Raw genomic sequence first — 26,132 nt, 5'->3', positions numbered from 1 at the left:
GGTGACCACCTTTTTGATTGTGCCAGTTCATATCAGATAATGAATTGTTTTTAAAAAGTTGTCACTGGGGACGGATATCAAGAGGTAAACAGCTTGACATCTTCTAGTTTAGGGTCAAACTGGAATATGCACTAAAGGAAATGATAAGGGTCAATAGAGCCTCTATTGATCTCTCAATCTCTCAAGTATGGAATTCTGTCATTTGCATTTATTCCTATTGTTTTCCAGAGGCAATTGAAGCAGAGGTCCTGATTGTTGAAACCCTCAATGTAGCTGTCAGGGGCTCCACTGCTCTTGCAAATTAATAGTAGCGTCAATTGACACAACTGGCAAGTGCATCTATATAAGTGGAGGTCTAGCTGTTCATTATGACCTTTGCCAGTGAGTTATAGTATAGAAGTTTAACATATTTTAAAAATCTGGTGCCAAAACCTCAAAAGAGTGTGGTCCAAAGGGAGATCCACAAAATGAGTGAAATGCCTTGTGACATCTGGAAATGACAGCACCAAGCTATTTGTATTTTTGTCAAATATGTTATGTGTATATTCAGAGAGCATGTTTGGCTCAGATGTAAAATGTTTTTTTTTTAACTATTATTGATTGTAAGAATAAAATCTTAACCAACATCCTAATTTTAATTTTGAAGCAGGGAAATGGGTCAGTAAGGATGGGAGTTCATGAACAGTATGCTGGTATTTTCCATACTATACCTTTCAGGTCGAAACTCTTCAGGCTCCGGCCAGTATTCTGGGTCATTATGCAACACATATGCTGGGATCATACAGACCATTCCTTGTGGTATGGTAACGCCATTGATTTCAACAGTTTTCTTTGAAACCCTCTCCACTCTTGCTGCAGGAGGGTACATTCGAAGAGTTTCCTGAATCACCATATCCAAATATTCCATTTTCATCAGAATATCATAAGTGGGGCTGGCCTGAGAGGGTAACATTAAATAAGTATACTCAGGCCACAAAAAAAAAAAAATCACAATTTAATGCATATCCAAATTCAGTCATTTAGTTTGCTAAGGCCATTTGCATCATAAACAGTTGCTATTTTTTACAGTCAATAAATGCTGTTTTCACCTTTTTTTATGCTTTTTCTGCCTATCTGTGCTGTTGATCTTATAAAACCTACACTCACTCCAGCATCAGCCGCAAATCATCGCTCTGTGCTGGCTTACATTTAACCATGCCTGTACAATGTGCGTACTCTTAATAAGCAGGAGCGCATGTGATAGGTGACATGGCAGCAGTACATTTAGGCTATTTACATTATAAATCAATATGCTTTAAGTTCAAGCTGAGAAATGTGAAATATTTATTCTGTAAAATGAATTTCCCATTGCAGTAACCTTTCTGTATTACTGATGTGTTGATCCAGAGGTAGACAAAAAAAAAAAAAAAAAACAAAGTGAAAAAGTACTAAAATAACCAAAGAAAAAAATCAGGGGGAAAAGTTTACTCGACTGGGTGATATTGATTCAGCTAATGCGTTGTTCTGTAAAATGAATTTTCCATTGCAGTAACCTTTCACCTTTGGTGATGTGTTGATCCTGAGGTAGACAAAAAACCTAAAGCGAATAAGTAGAAGAAAAAACAAAGGAAAAAAAATCATGGGGAAAAGTCTACTAGACTGTATGAGGTTGAGTCTGCTAAAACTTAAATTTTATGTTAATGTGCAAATCTTGTGGGGGAAAAAAGTCATTTTCTAAAACCTCTGAAAGCTGTTTGACATGGACCTGTGAGAATGGAAAAAAGCTTCCAAAGCTAACTTGGGTTTAATAGTCTAGGCTCACTAGTGAGTGACTGACCTAGAACAGGCATGCAGGCAACAAAGTATAAAAAGTCAGAGCTGTCATTCTACATAATTATTCGTAGTCAATGATGCCAGCATCAAGATGGCAGCTTTAGAACTGGCACTTTTAGAACTAGGTAAGCAAAAACAGTGCAATATAGGAATTTCACTCCTTTATTTTTAGCTTGGGCCAGACAGCATGCCACCACTACAGTCCTTTATCATGGGACTCCCCAGAGATTCCATTATTCTTAGGGGCAGAACAGAGAGATATAACACCCTTGGGAACTCTAGGCAAGACCCTGCCTGGCCTAACCAAGATACAGTCCCACTACTGAGCTCTCTCTCTTTAGCCAGCACAAATACCTTTATCACTGCACACAGATCCATGTTCAAGAGTACCTCCCTACTTTGTAAATAACAGTATTGGCTGGATAGCATTATCAAAAATCAAAACAATGCTGTACAAGTCAAGTGAACAGTATTACATGAGTGGCAGTTATTACTTCACGGGCACCTCTGAAAGCTCATAGCTGTAAGAAGGTTTAAAATGCCTAATCCACTCGGAGAGACCCATGCCATCATTTGCTTTGTTATCAAAACATGTTCTTCAAGTTTAAGCTATAGTCCAGTTCTCCTGCCCTCTCCAAAGTGAGCAGTCCAAATGCTCCCCCAAAGGGCAGTACGAACCCCAGTACTGTCTGCATCCACATTCTTCTGACTGCTAGCTCACCAAGAGAATAATTATCTCTTTATTTCTGTTACCTGCCAACTCAACTAGAACTTTACCCAACTATGACTTTATATCTTTACAGCAACAACAGTGATAGACAGAGGAAGGTTGCCAAGCAACCTAAGGTGAGATCCAAACTTAAACAACTTCTCTCTCCCTATAGCAGCTGACATATTATTCCTTAAAGGCTCATAAAAAAGGGTTTGGCTAGCTAGTGACTATATGGGGAATTTTCTGGACAAAACACTTTTTTTAAAATGGACTATTATAACTGTTTTTCTTTTCCAAGTATAGGCTTCCATTCTACATTTTAATCAGAAATGTCATCCCAGCACTGTTTTAGAACTGTAGCATCCCTTCTTAGAACCATATCCATGATACTTCCACATTGCGGTTGCATGGGAAATGCCTATGATGTCTTTCTAAATTCCAGTGAGCATTAACAGTCAGTCTAGAGGGGGCCAGAGATGACCACCACTTCCTCCATTCCTGCTTCCCATGTCTAGATGCAAATTGCTGCCTGATGTGATTGGTACTTTTTAGGGCTGTGCTGGCAAGCAGTCAGATCATGCCTACAAGTGCAACTTCCCCTTAGTATTTACAGCCAGCTCCACTTAGCCAACGCCACTTCAATTTTGTTTTTCTGCTTGCTGATAACAGTGTGGAACAGAGTACAGCCATAAGTGATCTACTGCTGCAAAGGGGGGAAGCCTGGAGATAGATGCACAGCAGTAGGCGGAAGGCTGGACATGACTGGGTTTGCAGGGAAGGTTGCTACCTAGTGGGGGTTAAGTTTTCAAGCTAAAAATGTAAGTAGGTGATTGGTTTTTGGGAAGGTGGGGCAGGGTGGGGCAGGGTGTGGCAAGGTGGGGTTAGCAGGGGCTAGTTTAGGGTGGGACCAGGGGTCCGGTCAGTTGCAGACGAGACAGCAATAGGAAAACTTCTGTAACCCTCTTTTCCATTGCAATGGCGGATTTGGACTCCATGTTGGCCCAGATACGCAGTGCGGCCATGGTACATGGTCCGCAATGGCTTCAGTCCCATATGACTGAATTGCTGCAGGGGTCGGGGCAGGTACCAGCTTCGCCTGCCCCAACTTTGTCACGGCCTAGGAGGTCAAGGCCTCCTGAGCGCCTCAGCCCCGAAACGACCCCTAGGGTCCGCCGTCGCTTAGGGAGCCCCCCTAGGGACCCTTCGACCTCTGCTGCGAGTGGGAAGCCTCCTACTGGTGCAGCGGGGGTTGGGAGGAATCCTCGGCGGGGACGGGGCCCTGGCAAGCAGAGCGCGGTCCCCTCCAGCGCCATTGCCCCCTCACCTGCAGCTCCGGATGTTACGACTGGCTCCCCGGGTCTTTCCAGCAGGAGCGCGGTCCGGCGTGGGAGTGTAGTGCGGGGTCCGGGTACGGACCTACCACCGGGTGCGGCCGTGGCCTCTCGTGGAAGAAGCCGAGGTTCCAGGAGTGCCCCCTGCATCCCATCAGTGGTTCCGGACCAGCTTTCGGCGCCCGCCGCTGTCCCATTGCGGCGGGGCGTTCGGCGGGAAGAAGAGGAGGCGGGGCCGAGTAACGGTGCTCGATCGGAGGCGCCCGTCTATGACGTCACTGGCCTGCGACCTGGCGATGGAAGCCTTCCAAGGACAAGTAGAGCGGTGTCGCCTGGTGATGACGTCACCATCCAGCGTCCCGGGTACGGAGGCCACCCTGGTCCAAGCAGAGTGGCAGCTCCCAGCGATGCATTCTTCAGCCTGTCTGGTGGCAGCGGTGGCTCTTCAGGACATGGCCGAGTGTCCTACTCGGCTGCAGGGGAGGAGCGCTCTGAAGGGGAACTGTCGGCATCTGATGAAGAGGATCCTCTGGACATCGAGGCGACTCCACATTCGGGACACGGACGAACGGCTGAGCGGAGGCTTTTACCGGGTCAGCCAGGTAAGTCAGTTTCTTTTGCTTCTCCTTCCCTTCTGTTTCCTTCTTCCTCTGTGCCAGGCTCTTCTTCTGTTACTGTGGGTGGGTCTAACACGGTCTATTCTTCTGGTATGTCAGATTTGCTTGCTGTCCCTGCTCCATCTGCATTGTCTGCGTTGCTTGATTCGTCCACTCTTCCGGCAGGGGGGCCCTCTTTGCCTACTACAGGGGTGGGGGTCCTAGGTAGCAGTGGGGGGACACAAGGTTCTGGGGGACTGGGTACACCCGCGGTCCCGGACGGGGTAGGGGGCGTGTCATTACTGCATACTTTTTTATCTGGCTTTAAAGATTTGTTGTCCAGGTGCGAGCCGGCATTAGCGGCTGCGCCCGCGGGGGCGCCGATACATGCTTGGGCTGCTGCGACAGGGGGGGCTGGTGCACCAGCGGGGTCACCAGCAGGAATTTCTTCTGTTTCCCGGCCCCTGGCAGAGTTGGCCGGATCCACGGAGGTGAGTTTGGTGACGCCGGTCCCGGCACCTTCAGCCCGGGCCCCGGTCGGGACAGCTGGTACCATTGAGGTGAGTTCTGTAGTGCCGGCGTCTTCTACGGAGGCAACGCCGGAGGCAAAAGGGGCGTCGGGATCAGCTGACGGGGACAAGGAGCTTGTGCGCCTGGCCGACTCTGCAAAATGCGAAGTATATGTCTGCTTCGAGGGCCTTCGACGGAAGTGAGGGAAAAAATCTGGCGAGGTGAGTATATTGAGATTTTTTCGCTTCTACCTTTAGAGAAATTCAACTTGGATAGGGTCAAGCCGGACGAATCCAAGAAGGAGGAGAAGGAGAAACGCCGGTATCGTTTGATTCCGCGTTCTTTTACCAACTGGTTGCAGGCGTTTAGCATTCTGGCCAGTGTCATTGGGGAGAAGCACTCCGATCAGTGTTCCCCCCTCTTTTGTTATTTGGATTCTATCGGTGAAGCTTATCGGGTCTATGGCGGTACGGCCTGGCTACGCTATGACGAACATTTTCGTCAGCGCAAGGCCGTCAGACCATCTTTGTGCTGGGATCATAAGGACATCAGTCTCTGGATGCGCCTTATGACCCAGGCGAGGTCTATTGGTCACCCCTTTCAGGGTGGGGTCGGGGGGGTGGCCTCCTCGCCTTCTCCGGCCGCAAAGCGAAAAGGTTTATGCTGGCAGTTTAACGAGGCCACTTGCAAGTTTGGGGCCTCCTGTCGCTTCAAGCATGAGTGTTCCAACTGCGGCGGCAATCACCTGTCGTCACGATGCTTCAAGCATGGGGGAGTCAAGCATGCCGACGCTGGAAAGAGGGCGGACGCCGGTGAGGGTGGAAAGGTTGGCCAGGTTCCTAAGTAGGTACCCTGATCGGGAAGCCGCCGCTCTTTTGCTGGGGGGTTTTCGCACGGTTTTCACATTCCTTGTACTTTGTCGGTGGCGCCCCCTCCTGGGGGGAATTTGAGTTCCGCTAGGCTGCATTCTTCAGTTGTTTCTGCAAAGCTTATGAAGGAAGTTCGGTTGGGCAGGATGGCTGGCCCCTTTTCGTCTCCGCCTTTGCCAAATTTGGTGGTTTCCCCTCTGGGCGTGGTTCCGCAAAAGGAACCTAATCAGTTTAGGCTGATTCACCACCTGTCCTATCCCCCTGGGGGTTCGGTGAATGACGCTATAGCGGAGGACTTATGCTCTGTTTCGTACGTATCGTTTGATAAAGCAGTGGCCTGGGTTCATCGTTTTGGGCGGGGGGCCCTGATGGCTAAAACGGACATTGAGGCTGCGTTTAGACTGTTACCGGTGCATGCGGACAGCCTACATCTTTTAGGTTGTGAGTGGCAGGGAAGAATTTTCATTGACCAATGTTTGCCTATGGGTTGTGCCATTTCTTGTTCGCTGTTTGAAACATTCAGTTCCTTTTTAGAATGGGTTGTTAAGGATGTTTCTGGGTTTTCTTCAATAATTCATTATTTGGATGATTTTCTGGTCATAGGTCCTCCCGGGGAGGTGACGTGTGCAACGCTATTGGCTACGGTCCAACAGCTATTTGATTATTTTGGAGTCCCGCTGGCTCCCGACAAGACTGAGGGGCCGTGTACGGAACTGCGTTTTCTGGGTATTGTCATTGATACGATGGCAATGGAATGCAGGCTTCCGGTTGACAAATTGTTAGATCTGCGGGGAGTTATCGCAGGGACCTTGGCCGCACGAAAAATTCAGTTGCGTGCCCTGCAGTCTCTGCTTGGAAAATTGAATTTTGCCTGCCGCATAATGCACATGGGGCGGGTGTTTTGCAGGCGGTTGGCGGCGGCAACGGCTGGTGTCCGGGCACCGCATCATTACATTCGCTTATCCAAGGACCATCGTGATGACTTGCAGGTCTGGGATTTGTTCTTGAGCTCCTTCAACGGCCATTCTGTATGGTTGGAAGCTCCGGTGTCAAACTTTGACCTGGAACTGTATACTGACGCGGCTGGCTCTGGGGGTTTTGCGGCATATTTTCAGGGTCAATGGTGTGCTGGCGAGTGGCCGGCCTCCTGGCGGAGTTCTGACTTCATACGTAACTTGGTATTGTTTTAATTGTTTCCCATTGTGTTGGCTGTAGAGCTGTGGGGTCAGGATTTCAAAAATAAGAGAGTCCGTTTTCATTGTGATAACCTGGGGGTAGTTCAGTCGATAAATAGCATTACTGCTTCTTCGCCGCCGGTTATTAGGTTGCTTCGCCACCTGGTGCTGAAATGTTTGCTGCTTAATTCCTTTTTCTATGCTGTGCATGTCCCGGGTGTTGACAATTCGGTGGCTGACGCTCTTTCTCGCTTCCAGTGAGACAGGTTTCGGAGGTTGGCACCGGATGCGGAACAGCAAGGACTGACTTGTCCCGGGGATCTGTGGAACATCGTCTTGCCGCAGTGATGGATTTGGTTCGAGCGTCTGTTTGTCCTTCCACTTGGACGGCCTACGAAAGGGTTTGGGCGACATGGCATTGGTTGGTGAGTGAGGTGGGTGGTCTTTCTGATGATCAAGATCGGTTGTACCTGCTTCTCTATTTTGTGAGCCTGAATTTTGCAAAACTTGTGTCGGTCTCTACGTTAAGCCGGAAGATGGCAGCCTTGGCCTTCTACTTACAATTGTCGGGGGTTGCTGATGTTACGAAGCATTTCCTCGTTAGGAAGGCGTTAAGGGGTTACAGGAAGGGTTGTCGGTCGGTCGATTCCAGGCGCCCGGTCTCCTTTGACTTGTTATCCCGGCTGGTGGACTGCTTACCGGGTGTTTGTTCTTCTGACCAGGAGGTGGAACTCTTCAGGACGGCGTTTCTTTTGGCGTTCTTTGGAGCTCTCAGGATTGGCGAATTGGTGAGTAACTCAAGACGGGGGGATGGAGGATTGCAGTTGGGTGATGTATGTTTACATCCAGACAAGGTTCTAGTCTGGATACGCAGGTCTAAAACGGACCAGCTGGGCCGAGGGACTTGCGTGGAACTGGGGGAGATTCCGCGGTCCTCACTTTGCCCCGTATCTGCGGTGCGGCATTGGTTACGGGTGCGCTCCGCTCACCAGGGTCCTCTGTTGTTACGGGCTGACGGCACGGCACTCTCCCATTTTCAATTTACGGCAGTCTTCCGTAAGTGCTTGGAGGCAGCTGGTTTTCCGGGGACAGATTACTCCTCTCATTCTTTCCGCATTGGAGCTGCCACAGAGGCGGCTCGGTGGGGCCTTAGTGATCAGGCCATATGGAAGATTGGACGTTGGGAGTCTAGGCGTTTTTGCTTATATGTCCGTCCGCATCTGTTGTGATGCGGCGGATGAGGTTTTTTCAGTTTTGGTTTAGGGGGTCCGGGGGAGGTCCTTAGTTACTGTTCGTTACGTGTGTTCTGGAGTTCTTCGTATTCTCTGTTGGTGTTTTTTGTATGTACATGGGATGTATGTTGGTATGTACCCCCCTTTTTGTTTTTACAGGGTCCACGGAAGTCTTGGTCTGGATTTTAGGACACTCTTACGTGGTTTGGGGTGCCAGGAGGGCGGTGGTTAGGCCGGAGGGTCGTCAATTGGGCTTGAGCAGGGACGAGGTAAAGGTGCGATGGATTGGTGTGTCAGGCATGCTATGGTCCCGGGTTCTTCCTGAAGTCCATCGTTGCGCCCGTCTAGAGAGGCCGCCTGACATCCTTCTGTTGCATGCGGGAGGTAATGATCTGGGCCTCCGTTCCTCCAGGGAATTAATTAGGGATATTAAACTGGACTTCCTGAGACTGCGGACGCTTTTTCCACGGACAGTGGTAGTGTGGTCGGACATAGTCGCCCGCACTTCTTGGCGCCTGGCTCGTTCGGTGGTTAGCCTGAACAAAGCCAGGATTAAGGTGAATAAGGCGGTGGCCAAGTTCTTTGTGCGTAACGGGGGCTGGCGATTCGCCATCTGGAGCTTGAGCAGGACCTGGCCCTTTATCTTAGGGGTGACGGGGTTAATTTGAATGCGGTGGGCATTGACCTGTGGACCTTAGGTCTACAGGACGGTGTTCACAGGGCTCTGTGGGTCTGGAGGGCTACACGGCCATAAGGGGTCATGCCCGTGTGCTGTGGCTGGGGTTTTAGGGTCTTGGAGGGCTGTGACTACTTGGAAAGGGAATATGGAGGGGTAGGGCCCATCTTAGGTATGGGTGTACCTACCCCTGGCAACGTCAGTAGGCTGTATCAAGGTATCCCAATGGTTAATAGTCCTTGAGCTGGTGCAGTGGCGGCTGAGGGCCTGAAGGTCTATTGGGGTCGGGGATACAGCCAGGGGGGAAGTCAAGTTGCCTTCCAAGACCCTAAATGGTCATTCACTTTAACGTTTGTTATTGGATTGTTTTGTTTGAATAAAATGGTAATTCTTTGCTAACTAGTGTTTACTAGTTGGTTGTAATAAAGATGGCTGCTATGGCCTTTTAAAACCCAAAACGGTAGTAGTGTCCTTTCTTTAGATAAGTAAAGGGGGGTCTGTTGGTGAGTTTGGTTTCTATTAGGCAAAAGCAGCCGCAGCATATGCAATACCACAGTCAAGGGGGGAAGCCTGGAGATAGATGCACAGCAGTAGGCGGAAGGCTGGACATGACTGGGTTTGCAGGGAAGGTTGCTACCCAGTGGGGGTTAAGTTTTTAAGCTAAAAATTTAAGTAGGTGATTGGTTTTTGGGAAGGTGGGGCAGGGTGGGGCAGGGTGTGGCAAGGTGGGGTTAGCAGGGGCTAGTTTAGGGTGGGACCAGGGGTCCGGTCAGTTGCAGATGAGACAGCAATAGGAAAACTTCTCCCGCCCGCCCGCCCTTTACAATTACAGGTTGAGCGTTGAATGTATAAAAAAAAAAAAAAACAAATGATATGCATAAAAAAATAAATAAATAAATAAATTATAAATTAATAAAATAATTATGAGAGAAAAATGCTGTATGCAAAATAAAAGAATCGGATTGTTGTTTTGGATTCGGCTGTTTGTATATGGTTTTAGTTGGTGCACGGTTCGTGTGTTTTCATTGTCGTAGCAGTGGCTGGGGTTTTAGGGTCTTGGAGGGCTGTGACTACTTGGAATGGGAATATGGAGGGGTAGGGCCCATCTTAGGTATGGGTGTACCTACCCCTGGCAACGTCAGTAGGCTGTATCAAGGTATCCCAATGGTTAATAGTCCTTGAGCTGGTGCAGTGGCGGCTGGGGGCCTGGAGGTCTATTGGGGTCGGGGATACAGCCAGGGGGGGAAGTCAAGTTGCCTTCCAAGACCCTAAATGGTCATTCACTTTAACGTTTGTTATTGGATTGTTTTGTTTGAATAAAATGGTAATTCTTTGCTAACTAGTGTTTACTAGTTGGTTGTAATAAAGATGGCTGCTATGGCCTTTTAAAACCCAAAACGGTAGTAGTGTCCTTTCTTTAGATAAGTAAAGGGGGGTCTGTTGGTGAGTTTGGTTTATATTAGGCAAAAGCAGCCGCAGCATATGCAATACCACAGTCAAGGTTACTGGGGAGGTCCTAAAAAACAAAATATAAAAAAAATGAAAATTTAATAAAAATATAATGCCCTACCTTAAAACCTCAGGTTCAAGTGGACATTTTTTGAATTTGTGTTATTGTCAATTAAATTGGTTGCTGCCAACACAAACCTAGCTTGATCTTATTGTAATATCCTGCTACTAATCTAAAGATACTTTCATCTGTGTGTGCCACTTGAAAAAAGCAAAAGAGTAAAAACTCTCCTAAACCTAAAGTAAAACCTGCACTTTTCACTTCATCATTCAAATTAAGATCGTAGGCATGTGGTGGTCTTGTTGTATGTAGTTTAAGAGAATTAGAGACTGTAGTATGGTAAGCAATGGGTTAAGTTGCTGTCTGCAAAATGTTACAATACTATGTATATGTCTGGGAGCTGGGTGTGGCTGAAGTTCAGTTCATGCGTGGTGTTCAGTGAATAAAGAAGCAACCTGTACAGCCTGGCCTGTGTTAATACACTACATTTTGGCGACGAGGATGGCTAGCTTTCTGGATTTACCGGCTATCGGATCGTTTGATGTGTCTGGAGACCACACTAGTCTCTCACAGCGCTGGGACAAGTGGAAGAAGGGATTTCAGCTCTATGTTGTAGCCACAGGAGTGACTGCACTTGCTCAGAAGAGAGCCATGCTGCTGCATCTAGCTGGATCACAAGTTCAGGACATTTTTGAAACCCTGGGAGCAACAGGGGACGATTCGGACTATGAGACAGCCATGCATAGACTGAGTGAGTACTTTGAGCCAAAGAAAAATATTCCCTATGAAAGATATAAGTTTAGACAGGCTGTGCAAGAACCGGGAGAAACCACAGACAGTTATGTGACTAGGCTGAAATATCTGGCAAAGTCTTGTGATTTTGGGACTGTAACTGAGGACATAATCAGAGATCAGGTCATAGAGAAATGCGAATCTGTGCACCTCAAGGGGAGGTTATTGAGAGAACCTAGTCTCACACTTACTAGTCTGCAGGAGATTGCAAGAGCCATTGAACTGTCTGAGCTCCAGGCTCTGCATATTGAAACCAAAGACACTGCATCTGCCAATACAGTCTCCAAACCTACCTATAATAATAGGAACCCCTGGAGTAGAAAAGAGAGTTTTCCGAAGAGGACTTTACATATAACCTGCAGTAAATGTGGCAGAGAGGGACACACATGTCAGGACTGCACTGTGGTACAGAATAAAATGTGCTATGCTTGTGGAAAGACAGGTCATTTTGCAGCTGTGTGTAGAAGTACAACCAGAGATAACAAACCCAAAGGACCATCAGCACAAGTAAATGTTATAGCTAAGGATAAAGAGAGTGCTTCCAACTGTGTATTTTTATTCTCCCTGTGTTCTCTGCAAGCTGGGACATTAACCATTAAGATTGGAAATACAGATGTGTCAGTGCTGATTGACTCTGGAGCTACATGCAATGTTATGGACTTAGCTTCTTGGTACAGTCTTAAAGGCAGAGAAAATCACCTTAAATTGTGGAACACCACTAAACAGATTTATACTTATGGCTCCAGTACACCACTACAACTTAAAGGCAAATTCTATACCCCTGTGCAAACACATGAGACTGGTCCTCCATTGCAGACCGAATTCTATGTTGTAGATGGCACAGGGTCACCTCTGCTTGGTCGTCACACCGCTATGGCACTGGGAGTGTTAAAGATTGGCCTTGATGTAGGCAGCGCAAGAGTGAATATGGTGTCTCCTGCTATTTCCGCATTGAAAGAGGAATTTAAAGATTGCTTCTCTGGGTTTGGAAAATTAAAGGATTTTCAGTTGGAGCTTCACATTGATCCACGTGTAAAGCCTATTGCACAGCCAGTACGCAGACTTCCTTATAGCCTGAGATCACTTGTTGAGCACAAACTGGCAGAGCTGCTAGACCTTGACATTATCGAACCTGTGGATGGACCCACTCCGTGGGTATCGCCGTTAGTTGTTGTACCAAAAGGCACAGATATTCGGATTTGTGTGGACATGAGATGTGCTAACCAAGCTGTGCAGAGAGAGAGACATCCAATTCCCACTATTGAAGATGTTCTACATGCAATGAATGGGGCAAGTGTCTTCAGTAAACTGGATTTGAAATGGGGTTATCATCAGATTGAACTGACCCCAGCATCTAGAGTCATCACTACATTTGCAAGCCATAAAGGTCTTTTTAGATACAAGAGGTTGATGTTTGGCGTATCGTCAGCACCGGAGGCCTATCAACATGTGATTCAGCAAGTGCTACATGGTTGTGAAGGCACACATAACATTTCTGATGATATAATTGTGTGGGGAACAAACACACAGGAGCACGATGAACGTCTCCGTGCTGTGCTAAATCGCTTGAAAGAGAAAGGATTAACATTAAATGAGAAGAAGTGCACATTTCAAATGAATAAAATGACTTTTATGGGCCATGTGCTGTCTGAGAGGGGCATTGGTCCGGAGGACTGTAAAATTAAAGCTGTGTCTGATGCCAGAAATCCTGAAAACCCTGCAGAAGTACGCAGTTTTCTTGGGCTAGTGAATTACTTTGCTAAGTTTATTCCAGATATGGCGACTGTCAGTGAACCCTTGAGATTGTTGACTCGCAAAGCAGTCCCTTGGAAGTGGGGCCTTTTGGAACAAGGTGCATTTAATGAACTTAAGAGACTTGCGCCACAACTTTGGCTTATTTCAATCCTACTGCACACACCCAAGTTATTGTCGATGCTAGCCCTGTGGGGTTAGGCGCCATCTTGGTCCAGAGACAGTGCACAGGCGATTACAGACCTATTCAGTATGCAAGCAGATCCCTTACTGATGTAGAGAGGCGTTATTGTCAGACCGAGAAAGAAGCTTTGGCTGTTGTTTGGGGTTGTGAAAGGTTTCACACATATCTCTACGGACTTGATTTTGAAATCATCACTGACCACAAGCCTTTGGAAGTGATATATTCGCCACGATCAAAACCATCCACCAGAATTGAATGATGGGTTCTCAGATTGTTACCGTACCGATTTACAGTGCGGTACAGACCTGGACCGACTAATGCAGCAGATGCACTGTCCAGATTGCCTCAGTCTTCAGCACCTGTTCATAACCTAGCAGAAGAGTACATTCGTTTTGTGGCTACTAACGCCATGCCTCAGGCATTGACACCGCGGGAGGTTGAAGAATTGCCATCTGTGGATCCAGAAATTGCTTGGTTGAGAAAATGTGTAAGACAGGGGGTTTGGGTTGATTGTGACCCAAGCTATCACAGAATCAAACAAGAGCTGAGCATTGCAGGTCAACTAGTTTTACGTGGCAATCGTATTGTGATGCCTAAAGACTTACGGAAACCTACATTACATTTAGCCCATGAGGGCCATCAAGGCATTGTTCGCACCAAACAAAGATTACGTGAGAAAGTCTGGTGGCCAGGAATTGACAAGGATGTGGAACGTTTGGTTTCTTCATGTCGAGCATGTCAGTTGGTGGGCAGCAAACCTAAACCAGAACCAGTAACTCACACTGTTCTACCTGAGGGACCATGGGAAGATTTAGCCATTGATCTGTGTGACATTCCATCTGGACACCATCTTTTAGTTGTTGTGGACTATTATTCAAGGTGGCAAGAGGTGGTAGTTCTCACTAAAGCTACATCATCAACTGTAATTGAGGGGTTGGAGAGCATCTTTGCGTCTCATGGGTTGCCTAAACGGTTGGTGAGTGATAATGGTGCCCAATTTACTTCTCAGGAATTTCAGGATTACCTGAAATCGAATGCTATTGAACATCATCGTACACCTCCATACTGGCCACAGGCTAACGGGGAAGTGGAACGCCAGAATCGAACCTTGCTAAAAGCTTTGCGAATTGCTCATTTAGAGAGAAGAGACTGGAAAAAGGAACTGTGGCGTTTTCTTTTAGCTTATCGCACAACTCCGCATACTGTCACGGGCGTTAGTCCGGCTGAACTTCTTTGTGGTCGTCAATTCAGGACAAAATTGCCAGACATTGGGGGTCTTCCTACGAGTCAGAAACCTTTTCGGCACATTGATGAGGAAAGGAAGACCCGGGCTGAACAGTATGCAAACCACCGCCGCCATTGTCAACCCAGTGGCCTTCAACAGGGTGATAAAGTGTTGCTTCAAAATGATCGGTTTAACAAACTGGCTCCGTCCTTTGAACCTGAGCCTTATGTTGTAAAGGAGAAAAGAGGTACTCAAGTGGTTTTAGAGGATTTAGATGGACACACAAAAGTGCGTAATTCCTCATTTGTGAAGAAATTTATTGAGCCAGAAGGTCAAGTATTGGAAAACGGCGAACAGGCAAAGAGTAGCGATGGTACTGCCAGTGATCCAGACTTCAATCCACAACCATCCACATCGGAATGGCTACGAGAAAAACGAGCAACTAATCCACCGGCCTACCTTAAGGACTATGTGTATAGTCAGGAGTTTATAGTTTAAATTTTTAGTTGTTCATCCATGCATTTTGTTAATCTTATTAATCCGTTGTGCATGTTATGTTTTATTCAAAGAGAGGAGGGAATGTAGTATGGTAAGCAACGGGTTAAGTTGCTGTCTGCAAAATGTTACAATACTATGTATATGTCTGGGAGCTGGGTGTGGCTGAAGTTCAGTTCATGCGTGGTGTTCAGTGCATAAAGAAGCAACCTGTACAGCCTGGCTTGTGTTAATACACTACAGAGACGGTATTGTGTTTATTGTGCCTTACAGATTTAAGGCTGCTTATCCCCAGGTAGTTTCTTACCTTGTTGGGAAGATATGAGTCAACTTCCTCTTGCAGTTTTAGTTGTACATCAGGGTGTGTTGCCAGGTTATAAAATAGATAGGTCAGTGTCATACTAGTGGTCTCGTATCCAGCGAGTATAAAAACAAGAGATTGAGCCATTATTTCTGAATCTGTCATTGCTGTAGAGATAGAATCAAGGGTTATGAGTGCTAGTAAATACAGCAAAGTCTAGTATACACTTCTTTGATTGGTGAAAACTTGGTGCTTTTTGGGTTCTAGGGTCAGTGTTACACCTGTGACAGACTGTTAACAATACAGACCTAACATGTTCATATACTTCTAAAGTATCCTTAGAAGTAGACCTCTTATTTTCAAGCACAACTGTAATTTTACGGCAACTTACATGCTTCAAAGTAGGTTTGTAAGATGGGTACTACATTTTTTTATGTGTTTTTAGACCTTGTACATATGGGCTTCAGCTTGTAAAAGAGCAATGTGTACTGCAGGGTTTTAGAAAGCATTTGCAAAGCTTTCAGCAAGCTTTAAACATATTTCTTGAAGTGGGAGTAAACTACCATGTATGATATAAAAGGCTTACCTATAGGTACAGTAAATATCTCATAAATGTGCACCATATAGGAGATATTTACTTTATATGCAGTCGTGCCATAAACAGCGACTCCCATGTGCATGCGCTGAAGTGACGTCATCGCCGGCTCAGCCATTCATATTGCCGCATCCCGTGAACCTGGAAAGAAGACCAGGAAAAGATGGAAGCGCCATCAGTGGTGACAAAGCGCCACTGGAGGGCTTCGTTTTCAGGTAAGTCTGTCATATTGTGCTAGTATGCAATGCTTACAAGCTTATTATGACTTAAACTGCCCGGGGCCCAATTTTTTTTGGATGCAGTTTACTACTGTTTTAAAGCCTTCAACACACCCTTCTGCTCCAGTGCAGGGATGTTAAACACAAATCTTAATATTAGTACTAGCTGTCACATTAACATAGAATGAAACTTTCCTATTCTTTACAGCCAAGGAAGGGGCCATCTTATTGCCTGTTTGATCTGCAGTTGCCATGGTGCTGCACATGTGATCAGTTATAACACCAGCCAAGGAAGCAGGTTTCAGCAGGTTTTCAGCATACCTCAGTGCTACATGCAACCTTGATTTATATTGTATTGTATACATGCAGCACATATGGTAATGAACACGTGTAGGTGAGAATGGACCCAAAGTTTTTCCCTTTGTTTTTCATACTAAACTACTGTACATAGAAGTGAACCAACCAAATAGGAAAGAATGGGATTTCTAATTGACATGCATGTCATGTAGCAAATTCAAGAGATTTGTGGCTTCAAATTGGACAAGTGTTCACCAATTTAGGCTAAAGCCTACTAGCAGCTTGTTTAAAAAAAAAAACAGCACTTATTTTAGGATGTGTTCTAACCACAAACTGTCAGCTTCATGATTGGGAAATTATATGACTGCTGTGATCACTTTAACATAAAAGCCAGTGGGTAGGTCCTGCTGTCAATACAATGTCCTGGCAGGGTGAATTACTCCACTCATCTCATTTGTGTGAATGGAGGAATCTGTCAGCCAGCTGAACGAAAAAATCGAACGCACCTACAGCCAGCTTTAGTCTAATCTGGAAAGGCGATATTAAAGTGATTGTAAGGCTTTTTGTTTGATTAAATTAATAAACATGTTATGCTTACCTTGTCTGTGCAATAGTATTATACAGAGCAGCCCTGAATCTCTTCTTATCGGGCCCCCCCACTGGCACTTTTGGCACCTCCATTTCTCGGTGCACAACCATAGGAAGCCACTTTGTATGAGGGCACACTTGCAGGCTCGCTCCTAAACCAGGCTCTTTGCAGTTATAGACACACACAGAGTGGCTTGGCCCCGTCCCCTGCTCCCTCCTCACAGGATTTGATTGACAGGAGCCAATGGCTCCCACTGCTCTCACTGAGTCCTGTAGGAGCTAGGAGTAGTTTTGGGTTCTCTGGACTGAACCTTGACTCCCAAGAACAACCTCAGCACTTCCGACACACCTGGTTGAATATATATAACTGCAAGCAAGTATAAAGACACCAATGTAAAATACCATTTGCCCTGCTGTGGGTTGCTACCAAGAAAATAGACACACATGTATAGTAATAAATGAACGTCATCAACTGATGCAAGTTTAAAGTAAATGACAGTAGAACATAAATGAGCACACAGCGAGCAAATTTGAGCACAGTTTGCTAGAAAGAGTAATAACTATGCTGAAGTGACTAATATCAGTCTCTATATCACTAACTGAAATCAATACCCATGTTAGCAAACCAGCAAAACCAGCAAAAAACAGTGTAAATGAACGTTAAATGTAATGTTAGTAATGCTACTACTACTCTGGTTTAGAGTGCACTCTAAGGGATTGGCTTGGGTATGGTGTAGCGTCTCCTAAGAGGTACCTTTTTAGCTAAGCAAAAGGGCAAAGGCATTGGGGTAGAAACTGTTAGGGGCAGTCTTTACTCCTCACTTTTCAGCTGACTAAACATTGGGGTCCAGTAACCATTGACGTGCTTTAAGGCAGTCAGCAAGTCCTGCAGTCAGTACTAGAGCTATACAGTGGCTGGTTCAGTAGTTCCTAATGACTCAGTCCCCAATGGAGGCAGTAAGTAGTGGCCACAAGGCCCTCTCATCCGACCCAGCGACACAACAACAGAGGTCCCTCCGATCAGGTGTCAGCTCACTCTGGATGCCCATGGTGACTCCAATAGGCAGCACAGCAGATATGTATTCATGTAGTGGCTCTGTCCCTGAATGCACAGGTCACCGCTCTGCACTTTCCAGGTGTAGGCACAGCAAAGAGGCTCTTGGGTGGCTCTTTCTCCCCTTCTCTCTGATACAGACACACAGCAGGAACCTTCACAACTCCCCTCTCCATGCTATACTGTGCCTTTCTTAAGGATTTGCCTGGCAACGTTATGCTCTCTCCTCCTCTTTTTAGCAGGGCTAGCTAGGAGCTAGTTAGGGGCTGTAATCTATGCCCCACTGACTTCCTTATGCAGCGCTGCCAGGTGGAATACTTGTTCCATCATGCTCCTCTCCTCCCCTCTGATTGGTCCCTGTGTCACTGCTGTTTTATTTGGATTTCTCTTCTGTACATTTACTTATAATTTTGTTAATTAATAAATATAAACTATTAACACTTTTATTTCTGGAAGCATTCTTAATTTACAGCATTTTTCACACCTGTCTAAAACATTTGCACAATAGTGCATTTATATATTGTATGAATATACTGTGTATATCACAGTTGCAGCTGTCAGGAGGTTAAGTGATTGATTGAAAGTAGACATGTGCAACTTGTTTCAATCTGAATACAAATTCTGACAGATTTTTGGTTATTCAGAGATTGGGATGTAACAGAATCCCTGAAAGAATTAGTAACGAATAGTAATGAATTTTATTGTAATTCATTAAAAATTTTTTTGTTTATTCATTTTCAATTCCAAATTTTCAGAACGATTAGAATTCAGATCGGTTGAAAAATGATCAACTGATTCTAATTCTGTGTAAAGAATAGCTGTTTTTTAAGCAGCGGGCCTGGAAGCTGGCAGCCGCGTCCTTAACAACCGATGACTCATCAGCTGCCAATGGGCTTCCCCACTGACAGCTACAATGTAAACAAGACTATGCCGAAAATACAAAAGTGTTAAAAAAAAACAACGTGGGAATCCACCCCGATCCATACCAAGCCCTTTGGTCTGGTATGGATTTTAAGGGGATTGGATTTTTAGGGGAACCCCATGCCAATTTTTTTTAAAAACTCCCCCCAAAATCCATACCAGACCCTTATCTGAGCATGCAGCCCAGCAGCGCACCCCCCCTGAACCATACCAGGCCACATGACCTCAAAATGAGGGGGTGCTTTGGGGCGGGGGGGGGGGGTTTGCCCCAATGCACCTTGTCCTCATGTTGATGGGGACAAGGGCCTCTTCTTGACAACCCTGGGCTGTGGTTGTGGGGGTCAGTGGGCTGGGGGCTTATCGGCATCTAGAAGCCCTCTTTAATAAGGGGGCCCCCAGATCTTGACCCCCCCCCATGTAAATGAGTATGAGGCACATAGTACCCCTATTCATTCAACAAAAATGTGTAAAAAGTTAATAAAGACAGTACACAAGTTTTTGACAATTCCTCTATTAAAAAAAAACAAAAAAACAGTGTCCCCCGATGTAGATCCATCTTACGTCGCCCACCACACTGCCGAACTCAGAAAAAAAAAAAAACACACCACCAGCCTTATTGCCTTTTCCTCTATCTCACATTTCCTAAATAGCTAAGAGGTAGAGTCACCCGAAAACGTCAGTGGGTGACCTTGCCCCCTTGTGACTTCACCGACCGGGGCATGCTGGGTCAATGATGTCACAAGGGGGTGGCCCTGCCCCTTACCTATTTAAGAACTATCACCAAGCAGAGTAGACATTAGGTGGTCAACCTTCATCGCGGGCAGAACTTTTTTTTTCTGGGTCCAGCGGTGCGGTTTTTCTTCATTTTTGACACTTTTTTGGTGCATGAGTAGGAGGCTTTTAGATTTAGATAAGCCTCTGCCCGCAGACCCCCACAACCACTGTCCAGGGTTGTCGGGAAGAGGCCTTTGTCCCCATTACCATGGCCCCCCCCCCCGCCCCAAAGCACACACACCCCCCCCATGTTGAGGGCATGTAGCCAGTTATGGTTCAGGTGGGGGAGGGCCGCTCGCTCACCCCCCCCTTTTCTGGCCTGCCAGCTGCGTGCTTGGATAAGGGTCTGCTATGGATTTGGGGGGAAGTGGTTTTTATTTTTTCTTTAATGTTTTTTTGGAATTTTCTATTGTCGGCATTGTTTTGTTTACATTTCAGCTGTCAGTGGGGAAGCCCGCTGACAGCTGATGAGTTATCGGTTGTTAAGGATGTGGCGGCCGGTTTCCCAGCCTGCTGCTTAACAGCCAGCTATTTTTCACACAAAATTTGAATTGGTCGATCATTTTTCAAATGATACAAATTCTAATCGTTCCAAAAATGTTGAATTCGTTAGAAAATGAATAAACAAAACTAAATTTAAACACAAATGAAACAAAATAAAACTAATTCCAAAAGAACACTAAACGAATTCTGAAAAAAAAAACTAAATCAGTAACATCAATATATATGTGACAAAATTAAACAGATTTTTCCATTCTGCACATGTCTTATTATAAGTTGTTTTGAAAGATGTGAAATTTACAAATGTTAAATAATTCTCTCTGTCAATCTAAAGCAGGGTTTCTCAATTAGGGTTCTGTGGAACCCTAGGGTTGCTTCAGAGGTTGCTAGGGGTTCCTTGAGCAATGAGCAATTTCTACCACTCAGTTAGGTTCCCATTGACACCTTTGATCATTTTAGCTATCTGTAAGTGGGTAATTCTTCCCACTAACCATCACAATAATGCATTATGAGTTGTAGATATAGTAATTTTTATCGGGTTCCCTGAGACAGCAAAGTTATTTTAAGGAGTTCCTTCATGTTGAAAATGTTGGGAAAGCCTGATCTAAAGTGAAGCTGACCACAGAGTTTTCCTACAAATGTTACAAAAATAAAATATAATTATTTACTTTAAGAGATTCCAGCACCATGTAAGAGCCGGTTCACACTGAGGCGATCCGACTTCGGGGGGCGACCTGTGAAGTCGCGTGCACCGCTGTGCACCGTGACTTCGGTGCGACTTGCAGGGACTTCACATAATGGAAGTCTATGCAAGTCGCTCCGAGGTCGCCCCAAAGTAGTACAGGACCCTTTTTCTAAGTCGGAGCGACTTGTGTCGCTCCTATTAGAACGGGTCCTGTACTACTCAATGGACCGCGACATACCGCGACTTGTCAGGCTGACACGTCGCCTGACAAGCCGTGCTAGTTTGAATGGGCTCTAAATGTTAATGTAAATGAACAGAAAGCAAAATAATGGAAGTCAGTTTACCTTTTTGTTCTTTGTCCAGACCACGGATGTCTTCTGTTTTGGAATCCAGCATAAGCTGTAGGAAGTCCACACGACCCTGTTGATTAAAACATAACAAGCAGACATGATGACATACATCACATTAATAAAATATAAGGCAGTAGCAGATCTGTATTTTTATGCCACCTTCCACCCTCATCATAAATGCAAGCATTAGGCAAAACACTGCATTCATATATACATATATACTGTACACTGTATCTGTACAAAAATCTAAAAGACCGGATTCACACTTATGCACTTATGTTGTGGAATGTTTTTGATGTACAAAGTACATCATCATGCATTGACATTCGTTGCCATTTCTCTCCAAACTCTTTAAAAATTGCACTGATGGACATGACCTTTTTTGGTGAATGCATGTCACCATGCTGCATGTATGTGAACTAACACATTAAAAACCTCTGAATGCTAACAAGCGTGCTTTCAAATGCATAAGTGTGAAGGGGCCCTCAGGGAAACCTGCAAAGAGGGAAGCATAACTGACCTCCCCTCTGGCTGACATACTGGTCCCATTACCTTCTGAATCACTGAAACAAATATGCTGAGAAAAGAGATCTGACTTCACTTATGACGCTCTTTTTCTAGGTCATCAAACCAGAAAGTATTGAGTATTGAAGCCATTGAATCACCATGACAGCAAACATTTTTATAAAGAAGTCAGGAACAGTAGGTCACCTATTTCTCCCAGTACAACTTTGTTTTAATGCTACAAACATTTTTTTAAACCAGCAGCAAATGAAACCTGCCTTGAAAAGTATCCTACATTTTTTTTTTGCTTTGGATACAGTAGTAAATAATTAAGGCTCTGTTCACATCTAGGCGTTTTGGGGCATTTTTGGAGAGTTTTTCTGCTCTAGGATCAGCTCCCAAAACGCCCAACAAGACAAATCCTATTCATTTCAATGGCCCCTGTTCACATCTGAGCGTTTTGACGCTGTAAGCAAAACGCCCAACGCTCAAAAAAGTACATGAGCTTCTTTTTGGGCAGATTACAGGCGTTTTCCATTGGTATCTATTCAATCAAAAAACGCCTGCACAAAAAACGCCTGTAAATCGCGGTAAAAATCGCGGTAAAATCGCAGTAAAAATCGCGGTAAAATCGCGGTAAAAACGCGCAAAAACGCTACGCTCAGGTGTGAATGTAGCCTAAAACCCCTGGCTGTTTCCAGTATCACCTGAACTTTTGTCCCCATTGGAAGATTTAATTCTCAGTTTTGGTTCTGTGGCAACTCAAGTTATTTGAAGTTCCCATCACTTTTGTCTCAGTGGCCTTGATTGCCACCAGCACAAATATAGAGGGTAAATCTACCCAAAGGGGACACAGACAACAATAAAAATCTGGCAGAGAGAGCACAGTGTACTACTTATGCCCTCTGTACACATTTTTGGGTGTACGTAACATGCCTTACGATTTTTTATTTTGGTGTGAATTCATATTTTATAAATACCTGTTAATACCGCCAGTTTCTCTGAGGCCCTTTTATAATGGGGTGATCACCATCCAATCTGCTGCAGCCAATGCCCCTTTCTGGTTCACTGACAGCTCTGACCATTTAAAAGCTGAGGCAGGGACCCCATGTAACTGTACCTGACAACTTTTGCTGGCCAGCTTGGCCTGTTACAGGAAGAGGCAAAATTATATTTCTACAGACAGGAGCAACAGGTAATACATCTACGTAATACTGCTGTGTTATTGACAGACTACATCATATATGGTATTTTCTTATTTATTGTGGCTATACAGTAGTTGCACTCAAAATCTTTTCAAAAACATGGCTTGTGTATGGTCAAATTGTTATCACAATAATATGGTACTGATCATCTCAGTATACACGTTACTTATTAGTAGGGAGGACTTACTGAGTGGTCTCCTTTCTGACGCTTCTCCTTGAAACTAGTAACAGCATTCATGTAGAAAGTTACAAACTCTTTTGGAAACAAGGTGACATTCAGCCCCTCCAGGATAGGACGAAGGAATGGGAAAAGAACTGAAAGCATAAAAAGTAATTACACTCCAGGATCATTTCTTTTTTTTAATACAACATACTGTATTTTCAGTATTCTAAAGTTTGGCATAATACAGGTGTTTAATTTTTGTATACAGAGCTTGGTTATTGATATTATTTTATTTACAGGTAATTATATAGCGCTGTCAATTTACGCAGTGCTTTACACATAAATATTATACATTCACATCAGTGACTATATTATATAAATGATTATTATTATTTATTATATTATATTAACTACTTAATACAAAAATAAAGTTAAGCTTCTTGAATCCATGTATTATATTCCTTAATTCCTCTTCACATATTCTTAAAAATATATGTACATGCTGTATAATGTTTTATAAGTAGCAGTTCAGGCAGTGTAAATGGTGTCTATGCATTCTAACAGCCTATTATCATTGGTTCTACAAAATGTGGTATTTATAGCACTGTAAAAAAAAATTAAGCAAAACAGTTATATGTATCATTTAATTTGGCATGTGAAGCTTTTTAGGAAATAATATTTCTATATATGCAGGTGTGGCCCTCTTTTGGGGGGTTATGAGAAATGACCCTCCACAAACAGGTTATTGTACTAAACCTGTAGGTGAATAAGAGAACCAGAATTTTTCCTAAGTGGAAGAGTGGGTTTAATGATGTAGCACCCTGCCTCTGTTAGGCTATATTTAGTTTTTGGCTTCACTGTAGTCAGTGGCGCAATGATTGTTGTTTTGGTCTGGTCCAGGTTTCCTAAGCTAGGTGATTGATTGATTGCCCCTGGCTGTTTCTAGATGAAGCTTCCCAGATGATAGAGCAGGAGGGTCAAATCACTCAGTCAAATATTTATCATACCTCAGCCAATCCCTGGAGGTGGTGTCCAGCAGGTGGCTAAGGAGGTGATAAATGTTTGGGAGGTCATTCCGGAGTGTTGTTCTTTCTTCTGCTAGAAGGGTTCCAGTTCTTCTGGGGCTGCTGTGCCTAGGACGTGTTGTGGAAATTTTATTAGAACTAGTGTTGACATTTTTCAGGATGTGTTTTAATTAGCTTGTCATCGGTTGTTTCGGTTTGCTTACAATACGATCATTAGAGTGTGTACGGGCGAATCGGCATTGAGGAAAGACTACTGGCAGTAAAAACGTTCCCTTAGATGTGTAGACGCGTTCACTTTACATAGACATCTCCACCGGCGAACACTCCATGTGCTATGCGTGGGTCTGTTTGCCGGTAGAGATGTATGTGTATTGCAGTGTGGAGTCAATATTGTTTTGATATCTATCTGCCTTTGTGAAGGGATACACGCTCATGTCTTTCTACTGTGCCTGATCACCATAGTGGAAACAGCATGGCTCTTTCCCTGCAGATAGCCTCACGTCCATGGGAACAGTAGATTTGCTAAAGGGTTTTTGCTGAATGGCACTGTCCTGAAGTTCCAGTCTGGAGAAGCATCTTTTGTTTCCCTCACTGAAGAGTGTCATGTGGAAGCTAGGTGGCAGTCAGCTCCTGGGATGTTGTAAATAAGACCTACTGTGGGACTTTCATGTGCAGCTATAAGGATTGGTGATAGACATTTGTCCTCCTGCTGCTTCCCGATATCATTTTGGAGTATCCTGAACCCCTAAGTTCCCTCCTGTTTAGGTGTTCTGCGATACATTCATGAAAATACATCCCAGTTTAAGATACATCCCCAAGACCCTTGGTGCCCAACCTACAGCCCGGGGGGGGGGGGGGGTATGTGGCCCTTTGTCACTTTTTGCCCCTGCAGACTCTAATCTGTGTTTCCCTATTGCCCTGTTATGGCAAAGATCTCTAGCAGCCTCGTGTAATATCCCTCCATTCTAGACTCTCTTGTAGGGCCAAAAAAACGAATCGATTAATGGACAACTAATCGATTATGAAAATAGTTGTCAACTATTTTCATAATCGATTAGATGGTCAGTCAATTGGTTGGCCTGCGTACAGAATGCAATATTTCTTTACATATCAGGAAATATAGTGAAGCACACATACAGCTCAGTACACCGTCCATACATGTCAGAAGACACAGTGGAGCACACATACAGCTCAGTACACCATCCATACATGTCAGTAAGTGCCTGAGAACTTGTGAATGTGTGAGAAGCAATGCCTCATGGGACATAAAGTCCTGGGCAGGAAGTGAGTTGTTCTAAAGTCAGAAGTTTTTTTACCTTGTATTAGGGACACTCATACTATATTTTGCTATTAGGGCACTCTGAAGGCAGGAGGAGCCAGAAGTGTCAGTGGGGGACCCCAGAAGAGGAAAATCTGGGCTGCTTTGTGCAAAACCATTGCACAGAGCAGGTAAACATAACATTTTTGTTGTTAAAAATAAATAAATAAATCACTTTAGTGACTGTGCAGGGAAGATCAGCATCTGAACCCAGAGAAGGTGGAGGCTGATAGACTGGGGGTAATATAAGGCATTACAATTACATTTAAAGTAAACTTTTACTAGTATTGTGCATTATATTTAAAATGTGCCTTCTACCCTTCATATAGCTTCATGTCTGACTCCTAGTTAAAATGCCCATATATTCTACTTCTGGGTGTATTTGTTATAATATATAAAAGTAATATACACTGCTCAAAAAAATTAAAGGAACAGAGTACAGAGTATAGAATTAATTAAACTCCTGTGATATTGATCTGGTCAGTTAAGTAGCAAAGGGGTTTGTTAATCAGTTTCAGCTGCTTTGGTGTTAATGAAATTAACAACAGGTCTGCTAGATGGGCAACAATAAGACAACCTCCAAAACAGGATTGGTTTTACAAGTGGAGGCCACTAACATGTTTTTCTCTACTCATCTTTTCTGATTTTTTTTTGCTAGTTTTGCATTTGGGTAGGGTCAGTGTCACTACTGGTAGCATGAGGCGATACCTGGACCCTATAGAGGTTTCACAGGCACTCCAACTCCTCCAGGAGGGCACATCA

General features: G+C 44.7%; 1 protein-coding gene across 1 annotated transcript in view; it reads right to left on the bottom strand.

Moving 5' to 3' along the window:
* LOC309551352 (cytochrome P450 3A9-like) overlaps window positions 1-26,132 on the bottom strand; it is a 97,674-nt gene that overhangs the window by 6,869 nt on the left and 64,673 nt on the right. Inside the window, exons 8-11 of the mRNA XM_082251905.1 lie at window positions 23,052-23,179; window positions 21,150-21,225; window positions 15,179-15,339; window positions 711-937 (exon numbers count right to left, since the gene is read on the bottom strand). Of these exons, the coding sequence (XP_082108031.1) occupies window positions 711-937; window positions 15,179-15,339; window positions 21,150-21,225; window positions 23,052-23,179 (592 nt within the window). The remainder of the gene's footprint in view (window positions 1-710; window positions 938-15,178; window positions 15,340-21,149; window positions 21,226-23,051; window positions 23,180-26,132) is intronic.

The sequence above is a fragment of the Pelophylax lessonae genome (assembly GCF_965119305.1).
Source record: "Pelophylax lessonae genome assembly, chromosome: 3".
Classification (NCBI taxonomy): Eukaryota; Metazoa; Chordata; class Amphibia; order Anura; family Ranidae; genus Pelophylax; species Pelophylax lessonae.
Note: the sequence above shows the minus strand (reverse complement) of the source record. Positions and strands in the feature narration are given on the sequence as shown.